Source organism: Drosophila miranda (assembly GCF_003369915.1).
Source record: "Drosophila miranda strain MSH22 chromosome Y unlocalized genomic scaffold, D.miranda_PacBio2.1 Contig_Y2_pilon, whole genome shotgun sequence".
NCBI lineage: Eukaryota > Metazoa > Arthropoda > Insecta > Diptera > Drosophilidae > Drosophila > Drosophila miranda.
In genome coordinates this window covers 5,224,955-5,239,471 of record NW_022881614.1, presented here as the reverse complement: position 1 = coordinate 5,239,471, position 14,517 = coordinate 5,224,955, and the positions used below count along the sequence as shown (strand labels likewise).

The window sequence follows — 14,517 nt, the reverse complement described above, 5'->3', positions numbered from 1 at the left end:
TAAACAATAAACAATATTTTTCCACAAATCGTTCGACCAAATACGGTGGACTGATGGGATCCCCGCGTCACCCACTAAGGGTTAATCTTCTGGAACTGAACAGCTGCTCGCAGATTTAGGTTCGTGAAAGGTGTTGGTGTTTTTACATATGTACATATTTAGTTCAATGGCCAAGATTTTACGTTAAACGGTTTAAGCTAATACTTAATACTAAATAAAGGACAACACACGGAACAAAATAACATTTAATGTGGAACGATGTTTGGAGTGCGGATTATGTTTCTCTTTTTAAGTTCAAACGACGTGGGCGATCGCTGGCCGTGGCCGGTCAGCCCTAAATTTATATAGGTCCGTGTATACGTGTGCGCGTGTGTGTGTGTAAATAGGGTTTCGGGGTTTTTACGTGGTGACTGAGACCAAACGTGTGGCACGCACTGGAAGGCGATGCAACGACCGTGCGATGTGGCTAGAATCGCCCTGGCAGCTAAATCGTCCTCTTTCACCCTCCCCCTTCACACGTCCCGCGCTTCTTGGCTCACACACGCGCAACTGGAACGAACTCACTCAGGTTCACGTTGGACAGTCTTCTTCTCTGCAGTCGACTTTCTCGAACTCCAGTGTTCCTCTCCAGGAAACATTCTGGCCCGGTTCTGTTTTCTATATTCCTTGCCGGCTGTGAGTAAAATTTTCTGCATTACAACCTATTTTCTCGCCCCCTTTTTTCTGTACTCACTTCAAACTTTCTGTTTTAAGCACAAAATTTCAAATTTCGACGTTACTCTTCCGTCCACGCTCCACGATTTCCATAATCCAATCCACGTTTTCTAATATTTTCACTCCTATTTATCCCTTTTTCCCTTACTAATACATATAACTAATCCTATTCTATTTCTTATATACCCAGTGCGGCTCCAGATCCCCCGATGTCCCCATACACCATCGAGCCTCCCTGGACTCAGCCCTGGCCACCTATCGTTCAGGTGGGACTGGAACAAAGATTCATAATTTTTGTGGAGAGTATTTTAATGGCCACTGGTCGACAATGGGTTAGTTGTTCTATGTCCATGATCGGAAGTAAAATTCGTCGATTTTGATATTCCGTTGATATATAAATAAAATAAATAAACTGCAATATTTCGTTGAAATAGCTCTAAAATAGAGACTGACTAGTTTCGGCATTCATTGGAGCGGAACGTGACAAGCTTTCCTTGATTCTATAGTCTCCTTTTCCCCAGGGGATGCCGAATTTACTCATTTCGGAAAAGCTCCTATCGATACCTAATTAACCAATCAATAGCATATCGATAGTGATCGCGATTTGAATTGAAAAGCGGGGTACAAAAGGCTCACATTTAACATTTAAATATATTTTTATATTTCGTATTTGGAGTTAGATTTAGTATAGTTTTGTGTAGGTCTAGACTATCAGCGAGCGGTTTATAAACAGTATCAACAAAAAACACACTTGTTAATAGAAGTACGATAACAAAACAAAGAAACGTGATGCGATTGTGTTGCACCTTTCACAGCTGGAGAGTAGAGAGAAATGTTCGATCTAGCGATAGGAAATTGCTTATAGTTCTTAGAGTGTTGATCTTAGTTTATGGACTGTGAAGGGTATACGTTCCTTTGTAGGTTTCTTAGTAGTTATGTAGTTAAAGGTATTCGTATTCCATTAGCTGATCAACAGATTATTTGATCTATTGTTTTGCTTGATATTAATAGAATTTGGTTCATGTTTTCTCTATATCAGATCCCGGGGTAATCAGAGCCCAACGTAAAATGAAATTTTGAAACATCTGTTATTGCCAAACACACGGAAGGAATACCCTTAGTAATTATCTAATATATATGTACTTTGTATTGATATTCGCCAGCGGCTGATTTACGATAGAAATGTGCGCACAAATCCCTTGATGTCGGCGCGTCACAAGGGACAGTGGGCCACGCTGGGGGCGCACTGATTGCACGTCGCTGCAGTGAGAGAGGGTTTGCCACCTCACCACCACACCACCCCAACCTCCTCGTCCAAACACACTTTACACAGACGGGCGTCCTTCAGCTGACGGTTCTCCTCCTCTAATGAAATGTTGCCATTTGGCGGTGCCACAGACATTCTCTGTATCTGATCCGAGATGGTCGCCTCGGGGACGACAGCCGGCTCTGCCTTGTTCTGCATGGAATCGGAGGATACTGCCGCTTTGCTGGTGGTTGCCTGACAGCAATCAAGGGGCGGTGCAGTCGGCTCTGTTGGCTCCCGCACCTCGAGGGCTGTTTCACAGCCCGCCTCGTCGAAGATGGCATGCAGCAGTTCATCCAGTGTTTCGAAAGCAGAGCCTGAACTGGAAAGCTTGCGTTGAATAGTGTTTCTCACCACTCCTCCGTCTATGCCCAGGGCGAGGGCTTCTTTGGCCGGGCTCTCGTCCATTAGGGCATTCAGCTCTCCAGCTGGAGCCGTTGCTATCTGGGATCCAGACGAAGCCGCCATAGCCTCACCCACCTCACGCACAAAGGTTGGTCCCTTGGCCAGCAGCACAAACTGACATTTGGGCGACCATTTGGCGTGCTCGTGCCAGGGCTCGTCCTCCTTCTGCCAGGAGCGCAGACCAATGTTGCAGTGGAAGCAGCGAACCTGATCAGCGATCTTCTGATAAAAGAGACCTGCCTGGGCCAGTGGCTCGGGAGGCTGAATGTTCCCAATGGGCCAGTCGGTGAACGTGCGCAGTCGCGAGTCCACGCAGGCGAAGTTTGGAAGTTTTGGCTGGGTTGTGGGCTGAATTCCCAGCTCTTCTAGATTCTTTCCAGCGGCAAATTCGATAAGCGGTCCCATTTGGACACGCGGACAGTTGGGGAAGAAGCGTCGGTGCTCGTCGAAGGCGTTATCGTTTTTCTCCCACTTGGCTATAATGCCATTACACCATACGCACTTGACATGATCCAAACGATTTAGATAGTAAAAACCAGCCTTGGCCAGAGCCTGAGGCGTAACGTTAGGATTCTAGGGGGAAAAAGAGTGAGATTTATGCATTTCTAGAGGGTCGAGTCTATTTTTTCACTCACTGGCCAGTCCTTGAATGTCTCCAAGCGATTCGCTTCCAGGTGAAGATCAGGACAGGCACATGGGGAGGCAGTACCGCCGCTATCCACCATGGTGTTGCCTTCGCTGTCGTTCTCCTGACTCAGCGTGATATTGCCGCAGTGACTGGGGGCCAGCACCATGGAGCAAATTGGGGAGCAGCGTCGATGTCTTTCGGCCACTTGATCCCCGTACTCCCACCTATCGATGCGCACATGACACCAGTTGCACTCGGCCTCCAGCCAATTCCCCGTGGCAAAGAAACCATTCGTCACCAAATCCTCGGCACTGACGGCCATTCCACAAATGTGGCTGTGCGTACGCTCTCCAGCTCCAGTCGAAGTTCCGTCATTGTTGACGCACAAAAGAGTCACTTCTATGAAATTCACTTTACAGTGATGTAATTTGACAGAATTTGAGGATTTCTTTGACAGAAAATCAAAACAAGAAAAAAGAAGAGAAAAGTAAACTTATTGATTGCCAGCTAGAGAATAGAGAACTATCGACATAACTAACATAACTAGAGGCCTAGCTCTCCTACTCTCGCCACGACCCTGACCCGAGTGTCTGAGTGCTATCGGGTTTCGCCAATTTCGCGCTTGATGCACACCCCGTTGATGCTGCTCACTGGATGCGGTCGGTCCTACTCCTGAAGACGGTTCCGGACCAATACCACCTCGCCCCGAGCGAGCCAAAAAAGGTTTTGGTGGCGGAATCGGCGCATCAGTCGTGATAGACGGCTTCCTTTTCGGGATTGCTCCTCGATACTCCTGCTCGTGGTGAACCTCCTCCCGCTGCGGTTCCTTCTGCTGCTGCAACTGTCAAACCGGCTGGAGTACCTCGTTGAGTTGGTGTATCATCTCGATAAACCCCTTACGCAACTCTTCCTGCAACACCCGACTAATCGAGTCAGTCTTCGCTGCCCTGTGTGTCGCATGAGCCTGAGCCAACGATACGTTGACTGCTGATGCCAGTTCGGAAGCAAGCGTGGGTGTAGGATCGGACATTGGCCATTCTTCTGACCTGGCCTGGACCGGTGTTCTTGACAACCGACCCACAGCTCCAAGTTCCTCCCGATCTTGATCAAACATCGCCCCTGACACTTCTCCTATCTGGTCCACTGTTTTGTTTCCGCGTGATCGCGTATGATACTGTCGACTACCCCCTTCTTGTGGCATCTGCACCGAGCAACACCAATACTACAAAAAAAAAGGGAAACTCCTAAACTAAGATAATATATATAAATAAAGAAATAAATACCCAAAAAAATAACTAGCAAGAATAAATAACACCACGCTTCGGACCAATAAATAATCCGATAAATAAATAAATTCCGATATAAATATTGCGCCAACTAGCGCCGTTAACGAGATATATGCAATTAAATATTTGAATACATAAATAAATAATAACATACATGTATGTATATTCGGTCGACACCTAAGACACTCAAACTTCAAACACATTCAACACAACACAAAACCTAACAACAAAAATTCCTAACAGTTCTTCTTCTTCTTACAAGATTCATTAAGAGGGGGACACGTGACTAGCCGGGACCAGTAACCGCTCCAGTTTCTGCGCTCCACTTGACAGTCGCCCTACGGATATCCTACAATTACGAACGCCACCTTTGTGTGGCCTGTCATCTACTCTAGTCATCGCTCTAAGCGATGGCCGATAAACGAGAAGCCTCACGGTGCATGAGCTCACTTTGCTTGTGATTTGTTCCTGTCATCCATCATACCGATCTGCCATGACAACAGATGCATCGCGGGTTGTCTTTACGTCTCCCGGGCCACCTACTCCTCACCACCTCTCGGCAGACAGACAACAGGTTCAAAAACACGAAAGCGGCTTTGTTTTAAACAAACAGGTGCGAAACTACAATGAACATTTACCTACATGACTTACTCTAACTTATTCCAATATCACATTCCATCACAGATTTATTCGATATCACAGTCCACCAGGCAATGTGTCCGTCGCAAACTCCCAATCCATTTTTTTTGTTGAACGGCAGTGACTTACGTTCACTTGCGACATCGAATAGCGACAAAATGTTCAACTGTAATTCGTAAGTCCCTATCACATATTTTATATTTCCGTTAACTGCCTCCGTCTATGCATCCCTAGCATCAATCACCCCGCGCCATTAAGGACCAGCATTACGCTCACCTTAAGCCTGCAGCAGCGACTTCTGCCGGGACAGCTAAACTGCACTTCGCGAGCTGTCGTCTTCTCCACAAAATTTATTATTTTTTTTCATTCCCCGCATCTGCCTTTACCAGTCCGAGTGACATTTGTTGTAATCCCACACAATCATGCGTCGGTCCAGATGCATGCGAATTCGAAAATAAATTGGGCGCCATTTGTTACACTTGGCTTGTTTCCCAGGGGGCAATGCCGGCTAGCTGTCGACCCCAGGGCTGGGTAGTTCCCTTTGCCCGCCAAATGTAGACATGTACTTCTCGGGACATCAAAACTAACAATAACCTAAAGACAAAGAAAATCATAAACAGACGGCTATCAAGTGGGTGAAGCTTGGGTGTTATCACTTCGCGCGCCGCCCTACCTGTGACCGAACACAACGTTCATTTTGGCCACCCAATGCTGGAACGGTAACGGCTGGCCTAATCCATGGCTTACGTCACGCGCCCTCCCTCTATTTTAATTTACTGCATCATGCTTCAGTATATATCCAAGCTTAATTATAAATTGACAATTTCATCTTTCTCATAAATAAATAGATATACTCCAAATTATCACTAACCAAAACGAAACACCAAAACGTTCGACACAAAGGCAAACACGGAAATAACTGCTGAAATTTCGTTCAACCAACAGGGATACCCTCACCCATAAGTAATGGAATATGTGTAGATGATCCAGTTTTACGGGAGTTCTTTTAACTCGGGCCCCTACGGAGACATAACCTACCAAGAGCTCTTGTTAAGGGTCCCGGGACATAAACAATAAACAAATTTTTATTTCTTTCTTATGTTTCTCTTTTTAAGTTCAAACGACGTGGGCGATCGCTGGCCGTGGCCGGTCAGCCCTAAATTTATATAGGTCCGTGTATACGTGTGCGCGTGTGTGTGTAAATAGGGTTTCGGGGTTTTTACGTGGTGACTGAGACCAAACGTGTGGCACGCACTGGAAGGCGATGCAACGATCGTGCGATGTGGCTAGAATCGCCCTGGCAGCTAAATCATCCTCTTTCACCCTCCCCTTCACACGTCCCGCGCTTCTTGGCTCACACACGCGCAACTGGAACGAACTCACTCAGGTTCACGTTGGACAGTCTTCTTCTCTGCAGTCGACTTTCTCGAACTCCAGTGTTCCTCTCCAGGAAACATTCTGGCCCGGTTCTGTTTTCTATATTCCTTGACGGCTGTGAGTAAAATTTTCTGCATTACAACCTATTTTCTCGCCCCCTTTTTTCTGTACTCACTTCAAACTTTCTGTTTTAAGCACAAAATTTCAAGGTTCGACGTTACTCTTCCGTCCACGCTCCACGATTTCCATAATCCAATCCACGTTTTCTAATATTTTCACTCCTATTTATCCCTTTTTCCCTTACTAATACATATAACTAATCCTATTCTATTTCTTATATACCCAGTGCGGCTCCAGATCCCCCCGATGTCCCCATACACCATCGAGCCTCCCTGGACTCAGCCCTGGCCACCTATCGTTCAGGTGGGACTGGAACAAAGATTCATAATTTTTGTGGAGAGTATTTTAATGGCCACTGGTCGACAATGGGTTAGTTGTTCTATGTCCATGATCGGAGGTAAAATTCGTCGATTTTGAAATTCCGTTGATATATAAATAAAATAAATAAACTGCAATATTTCGTTGAAATAGCTCTAAAATAGAGACTGACTAGTTTCGGCATTCATTGGAGCCGAACGTGACAAGCTTTCCTTGATTCTATAGTCTCCTTTTCCCCAGGGTATGCCGAATTTACTCATTTCGGAAAAGCTCCTATCGATACCTAATTAAACCAATCAATAGCACATCGATAGTGATCGCGATTTGAATTGAAAAGCGGGGTACAAAAGGCTCACATTTAACATTTAAATATATTTTTTTATTTCGTATTTGGAGTTAGATTTAGTATAGTTTTGTGTAGGTCTAGACTATCAGCGAGCGGTTTATAAACAGTATCAACAAAAAACACACTTGTTAATAGAAGTACGATAACAAAACAAAGAAACGTGATGCGATTGTGTTGCACCTTTCACAGCTGGAGAGTAGAGAGAAATGTTCGATCTAGCGATAGGAAATTGCTTATAGTTCTTAGAGTGTTGATCTTAGTTTATGGACTGTGAAGGGTATACGCAGTTTGCACACAGTTCCTTTGTAGGTTTCTTAGTAGTTATGTAGTTAAAGGTATTCGTATTCCATTAGCTGATCATCAGATTATTTGATCTATTGTTTTGCTTGATATTAATAGAATTTGGTTCATGTTTTCTCTATACCAGATCCCGGGGTAATCAGAGCCCAACGTAAAATGAAATTTTGAAACATCTGTTATTGCCAAACACACGGAAGGAATACCCTTAGTAATTATCTAATATATATGTACTTTGTATTGATATTCGCCAGCGGCTGATTTACGATAGAAATGTGCGCACAAATCCCTTGATGTCGGCGCGGCACAAGGGACAGTTGGCCACGCTGGGGGCGCACTGATTGCACGTCGCTGCAGTGAGAGAGGGTTTGCGTTTGAGATAACAGCGCATATAGATAGGGGGGCATTGCATGACTTACCTAAGTGACCGCAGGGTAGGAACACCACCCCAACCTCCTCGTCCAAACACACTTTACACAGACGGGCGTCCTTCAGCTGACGGTTCTCCTCCTCTAATGAAATGTTGCCATTTGGCGGTGCCACAGACATTCTCTGCATCTGATCCGAGATGCTCGCCTCAGGGACGACAGCCGGCTCTGCCTTGTTCTGCATGGAATCGGAGGATACTGCCGCTTTGCTGGTGGTTGCCTGACAGCAATCAAGGGGCGGTGCAGTCGGCTCTGTTGGCTCCCGCACCTCGAGGGCTGTTTCACAGCCCGCCTCGTCGAAGATGGCATGCAGCAGTTCATCCAGTGTTTCGAAAGCAGAGCCTGAACTGGAAAGCTTGCGTTGAATAGTGTTTCTCACCACTCCTCCGTCTATGCCCAGGGCGAGGGCTTCTTTGGCCGGGCTCTCGTCCATTAGGGCATTCAGCTCTCCAGCTGGAGCCGTTGCTATCTGGGATCCAGACGATGCCGCCATAGCCTCACCCACCTCACGCACAAAGGTTGGTCCCTTGGCCAGCAGCACAAACTGACATTTGGGCGACCATTTGGCGTGCTCGTGCCAGGGCTCGTCCTCCTTCTGCCAGGAGCGCAGACCAATGTTGCAGTGGAAGCAGCGAACCTGATCAGCGATCTTCTGATAAAAGAGACCTGCCTGGGCCAGTGGCTCGGGAGGCTGAATGTTCCCAATGGGCCAGTCGGTGAACGTGCGCAGTCGCGAGTCCACGCAGGCGAAGTTTGGAAGTTTTGGCTGGGTTGTGGGCTGAATTCCCAGCTCTTCTAGATTCTTTCCAGCGGCAAATTCGATAAGCGGTCCCATTTGGACACGCGGACAGTTGGGGAAGAAGCGTCGGTGCTCGTCGAAGGCGTTATCGTTTTTCTCCCACTTGGCTATAATGCCATTACACCATACGCACTTGACATGATCCAAACGATTTAGATAGTAAAAACCAGCCTTGGCCAGAGCCTGAGGCGTAACGTTAGGATTCTAGGGGGAAAAAGAGTGAGATTTATGCATTTCTAGAGGGTCGAGTCTATTTTTTCACTCACTGGCCAGTCCTTGAATGTCTCCAAGCGATTCGCTTCCAGGTGAAGATCAGGACAGGCACATGGGGAGGCAGTACCGCCGCTATCCACCATGGTGTTGCCTTCACTGTCGTTCTCCTGACTCAGCGTGATATTGCCGCAGTGACTGGGGGCCAGCACCATGGAGCAAATTGGGGAGCAGCGTCGATGTCTTTCGGCCACTTGATCCCCGTACTCCCACCTATCGATGCGCACATGACACCAGTTGCACTCGGCCTCCAGCCAATTCCCCGTGGCAAAGAAACCATTCGTCACCAAATCCTCGGCACTGACGGGGCCGTTCAGAGGCCATTCCACAAATGTGGCTGTGCGTACGCTCTCCAGCTCCAGTCGAAGTTCCGTCATTGTTGACGCACAAAAGAGTCACTTCTGTGAAATTCACTTTACAGTGATGTAATTTGACAGAATTTGAGGATTTCTTTGACAGAAAATCAAAACAAGAAAAAAGAAGAGAAAAGTAAACTTATTGATTGCCAGCTAGAGAATAGAGAACTATCGACATAACTATCGCATTCAGAGAGGCCTAAAAAGGGGACAGTTTTTGTCCTTGAATTAATACCAACAACTTCTCGGTATATTTCAGAGTTCGGTCCCATTGTTTTTAATGATACAGCTGTTTAGCAAAGAATAATGAACCAAAATTTATTGTTTATATTTCGTAAGTTTTTTGAACAATATTGAGAAAAGACAATAGAGTAACTTGCTTTTATAATTGCAGTTCTGTATATTTCGCGATCAAATGCTGAACTCTCTGGCCTTCTGAGTGCCCTGCAATACTTTGGGCTCTACGGCAATGGATCGGAGTCCCTGGGACAGTCTCGCGGTCAGTGCGAGTATACGTTTGAATCGTTTGCCCTGCTGGGTGATCGGCATACTTGCGCGCCAGACGATGAGCATATACTGCACCTGACTCAGCTGCCACCGCAGCGCAAGCCGCCCATCATGATTAAGTGCTTGCAGCCGGAGCCAGCGGCCGACAATGGCAACGGAACGGAGACTGTGCCCAAGCTGCTGTTATGTGGAGTGGCAAGGAGATTCTGAATCTGCTTAAGCCCATTGGCAATGCTACCAAGCGGCACGAGCACGGCAGCTGTGTGGTTGTCCACTTTTGCACGGCCACAAGCTTGGAGTGCTCCCGGGTGGCGCCCGTGATAAACCTTCTGCCTGTCTTCCACACAATCGTTTGACCGCTGCATTCTTTCTCGCAGTTCTCTCATGCGGTCGAACTCGGACGCCGTGCCTCGGAAACGAGCAATTAAGTCGCCCCTTAGTTCCTGCCAAACACCACCGCCATGATCACGGATGTACTGCCAGTACCATTCCCGCTCGTTTCCTGTAACCAGGTGAAGAAACCCTTCAGAACTTCATCCCACGGACAGCGGCATTGGGCTTGTAGGAATTCAATTCGGAACACAAAATCCTCGACTGTCATTTTGTTGCTGTCTCCGTCGAACGTCACGTCCCATTTTTCGACTCGGCCCCACCGTGGCCAAGGTCTATAACCCGGGGGATTTGGATGCGGATCTTCTCGAGGAATCCCACCAGCTCTCCTACTCTCGCCACGACCCTGAGCCGAGTGTCTGAGTGCTATCGGGTTTCGCCAATTTCGCGCTTGATGCCCACCCCGTTGATGCTGCTCACTGGGTGCGGTCGGTCCTACTCCTGAAGACGGTTCCGGACCAATACCACCTCGCCCCGAGCGAGACAAAAAAGGTTTTGGTGGCGGAATCGGCGCATCAGTCGTGCTAGACGGCTTCCTTTTCGGGATTGCTCCTCGATACTCCTGCTCGTGATGAACCTCCTCCCGCTGCGGTTCCTTCTGCTGCTGCAGCTGTCTAACCGGCTGGAGTACCTCGTTGAGTTGGTGTATCATCTCGATAAACCCCTTACGCAACTCTTCCTGCATCACCCGACTAATCGAGTCAGTCTTCGCTGCCCTGTGTGTCGCATGAGCCTGAGCCAACGATACGTTGACTGCTGATGCCAGTTCGGAAGCAAGCGTGGGTGTAGGATCGGACATTGGCCATTCTTCTGACCTGGCCTGGACCGGTGTTCTTGACAACCCACCCACAGCTCCAAGTTCCTCCCGATCTTGATCAAACATCGCCCCTGACACTTCTCCTATCTGGTCCACTTTTTTGTTTCCGCGTGATCGCGTATGATACTGTCGACTACCCCCTTCTTGTGGCATCTGCACCGAGCAACACCAATACTACAAAAAAAAGGGAAACTCCTAAACTAAGATAATATATATAAATAAAGAAATAAATACCCAAAGAAATAACTAGCAAGAATAAATAACACCACGCTTCGGACCAATAAATAATCCGATAAATAAATAAATTCCGATATAAATATTGCGCCAACTAGCGCCGTTAACGAGATATATGCAATTAAATATTTGAATACATAAATAAATAATAACATACATGTATGTATATTCGGTCGACACCTAAGACACTCAAACTTCAAACACATTCAACACAACACAAAACCTAACAACAAAAATTCCTAACAGTTCTTCTTCTTCTTACAAGATTCATTAAGAGGGGGACACGTGACTAGCCGGGACCAGTAACCGCTCCAGTTTCTGCGCTCCACTTGACAGTCGCCCTACGGATACAATTACGAACACCACCTTTGTGTGGCCTGTCATCTACTCTAGTCATCGCTCTAAGCGATGGCCGATAAACGAGAAGCCTCACGGTGCATGAGCTCACTTTGCTTGTGATTTGTTCCTGTCATCCATCATACCGATCTGCCATGACAACAGATGCATCGCGGGTTGTCTTTACGTCTCCCGGGCCACCTACTCCTCACCACCTCTCGGCAGACAGACAACAGGTTCAAAAACACGAAAGCGGCTTTGTTTTAAACAAACAGGTGCGAAACTACAATGAACATTTACCTACATGACTTACTCTAACTTATTCCAATATCACATTCCATCACAGATTTATTCGATATCACAGTCCACCAGGCAATGTGTCCGTCGCAAACTCCCAATCCATTTTTTTTGTTGAACGGCAGTGACTTACGTTCACTTGCGACATCGAATAGCGACAAAATGTTCAACTGTAATTCGTAAGTCCCTATCACATATTTTATATTTCCGTTAACTGCCTCCGTCTATGCATCCCTAGCATCAATCACCCCGCGCCATTAAGGACCAGCTTTACGCTCACCTTAAGCCTGCAGCAGCGACTTCTGCCGGGACAGCTAAACTGCACTTCGCGAGCTGTCGTCTTCTCCACAAAATTTATTATTTTTTTTTCATTCCCCGCATCTGCCTTTACCAGTCCGAGTGACATTTGTTGTAATACCACCCGAACCTGCGTCGGTCCAGATGCATGCGAATTCGAAAATAAATTGGGCGCCATTTGTTACACTTGGCTTGTTTCCCAGGGGGCAATGCCGGCTAGCTGTCGACCCCAGGGCTGGGTAGTTCCCTTTGCCCGCCAAATGTAGACAAAAAGGGAGACATACTACTTCTCGGGACATCAAAACTAACAACAACCTGAAGACAAAGAAAATCATAAACAGACGGCTATCAAGTGGGTGAAGCTTGGGTGTTATCACTTCACGCGCCCGCCCTACCTGTGACCGAACACAACGTTCATTTTGGCCACCCAATGCTGGAACGGTAACGGCTGGCCTAGTCCATGGCTTACGCCACGCGCCCTCCCTCTATTTTAATTTACTGCATCATGCTTCAGTATACATCCAAGCTTTAATAATTATAAATTGACAATTTCATCTTTCTCATAAATAAATAGATATACTCCAAATTATCACTTACCAAAACGAAACACCAAAACGTTCGACACAAAGGCAAACACGGAAAAAACTGCTGAAATTTCGTTCAACCAACAGGGATACCCTCACCCATAAGTAATGGAATATGTGTAGATGAGTGGATCCAGTTTTACGGGAGTTCATTTAACTCGGGCCCCTACGGAGACTTAACCTACCAAGAGCTCTTGTTAAGGGTCCCGGGACATAAACAATAAACAATATTTTTCCACAAATCGTTCGACCAAATACGGTGGACTGATGGGATCCCCGCGTCACCCACTAAGGGTTAATCTTCTGGAACTGAACAGCTGCTCGCAGATTTAGGTTCGTGAAAGGTGTTGGTGTTTTTACATATGTACATATTTAGTTCAATGGCCAAGATTTTACGTTAAACGGTTTTAGCTAATACTTAATACTAAATAAAGGACAACACACGGAACAAAATAACATTTAATGTGGAACGGTGTTTGGAGTGCGGATTATGTTTCTCTTTTTAAGTTCAAACGACGTGGGCGATCGCTGGCCGTGGCCGGTCAGCCCTAAATTTATATAGGTCCGTGTATACGTGTGCGCGTGTGTTTGTGTAAATAGGGTTTCGGGGTTTTTACGTGGTGACTGAGACCAAACGTGTGGCACGCACTGGAAGGCGATGCAACGATCGTGCGATGTGGCTAGAATCGCCCTGGCAGCTAAATCGTCCTCTTTCACCCTCCCCCTTCACACGTCCCGCGCTTCTTGGCTCACACACGCGCAACTGGAACGAACTCACTCAGGTTCACGTTGGACAGTCTTCTTCTCTGCAGTCGACTTTCTCGAACTCCAGTGTTCCTCTCCAGGAAACATTCTGGCCCGGTTCTGTTTTCTATATTCCTTGCCGGCTGTGAGTAAAATTTTCTGCATTACAACCTATTTTCTCGCCCCCTTTTTTCTGTACTCACTTCAAACTTTTTGTTTTAAGCACAAAATTTCAAATTTCGACGTTACTCTTCCGTTCACGCTCCACGATTTCCATAATCCAATCCACGTTTTCTAATATTTTCACTTCTATTTATCCCTTTTTCCCTTACTGTTCCTCTCCAGGAAACATTCTGGCCCGGTTCTGTTTTCTATATTCCTTGCCGGCTGTGAGTAAAATTTTCTGCATTACAACCTATTTTCTCGCCCCCTTTTTTCTGTACTCACTTCAAACTTTTTGTTTTAAGCACAAAATTTCAAATTTCGACGTTACTCTTCCGTTCACGCTCCACGATTTCCATAATCCAATCCACGTTTTCTAATATTTTCACTCCTATTTATCCCTTTTTCCCTTACTAATACATATAACTAATCCTATTCTATTTCTTATATACCCAGTGCGGCTCCAGATCCCCCCGATGTCCCCATACACCATCGAGCCTCCCTGGACTCAGCCCTGGCCACCTATCGTTCAGGTGGGACTGGAACAAAGATTCATAATTTTTGTGGAGAGTATTTTAATGGCCACTGGTCGACAATGGGTTAGTTGTTCTATGTCCATGATCGGAAGTAAAATTCGTCGATTTTGATATTCCGTTGATATATAAATAAAATAAATAAACTGCAATATTTCGTTGAAATAGCTCTAAAATAGAGACTGACTAGTTTCGGCATTCATTGGAGCCGAACGTGACAAGCTTTTCTCGATTCTATAGTCTCCTTTTCCCCAGGGTATGCCGAATTTACTCATTTCGGAAAAGCTCCTATCGATACCTAATTAAACCAATCAATAGCATATCGAT

At 46.3% G+C, this 14,517-nt stretch overlaps 2 protein-coding genes, 2 long non-coding RNA genes and 1 pseudogene across 5 annotated transcripts; 3 read left to right on the top strand and 2 right to left on the bottom strand.

The window, feature by feature from the left end:
- Positions 1 to 1,703: 1,703 nt before the first annotated feature.
- On the bottom strand, positions 1,704 to 3,537 carry LOC117193610 (death-associated inhibitor of apoptosis 2-like). The gene is made up of 2 exons (XM_033398352.1): positions 3,061 to 3,537; positions 1,704 to 2,998 (listed from the first exon to the last, which is right to left on the bottom strand). The coding sequence occupies exons 1-2, from the start codon at positions 3,373 to 3,375 to the stop codon at positions 2,000 to 2,002; spliced, it is 1,314 nt and encodes a 437-aa protein (XP_033254243.1). The 5' UTR covers positions 3,376 to 3,537; the 3' UTR covers positions 1,704 to 1,999.
- A 2,840-nt stretch (positions 3,538 to 6,377) lies between these two features.
- On the top strand, positions 6,378 to 6,958 carry LOC117193618. The gene is made up of 2 exons (XR_004474643.1): positions 6,378 to 6,472; positions 6,702 to 6,958. It is a non-coding gene; the product is annotated as an uncharacterized LOC117193618 (long non-coding RNA).
- A 369-nt stretch (positions 6,959 to 7,327) lies between these two features.
- Positions 7,328 to 9,429, bottom strand: LOC117193609 (death-associated inhibitor of apoptosis 2-like). Its single transcript, XM_033398351.1, has 3 exons — positions 8,930 to 9,429; positions 7,856 to 8,867; positions 7,328 to 7,787 (listed from the first exon to the last, which is right to left on the bottom strand). Exons 1-3 carry the CDS (start codon positions 9,308 to 9,310, stop codon positions 7,699 to 7,701), a joined length of 1,482 nt encoding a protein of 493 aa, XP_033254242.1. The 5' UTR covers positions 9,311 to 9,429; the 3' UTR covers positions 7,328 to 7,698.
- Positions 9,430 to 9,523: 94 nt separating this feature from the next.
- LOC117193612 lies at positions 9,524 to 10,470 on the top strand (annotated as a pseudogene).
- A 2,572-nt stretch (positions 10,471 to 13,042) lies between these two features.
- LOC117193619 lies at positions 13,043 to 14,370 on the top strand. 2 transcript variants are annotated; one of them, XR_004474644.1, is made up of 2 exons: positions 13,043 to 13,084; positions 14,114 to 14,370. It is a non-coding gene; the product is annotated as an uncharacterized LOC117193619 (long non-coding RNA). The 2 variants fall into 2 exon arrangements; XR_004474645.1 differs by lacking the exon at positions 13,043 to 13,084 and adding an exon at positions 13,601 to 13,640.
- Positions 14,371 to 14,517: the final 147 nt, after the last annotated feature.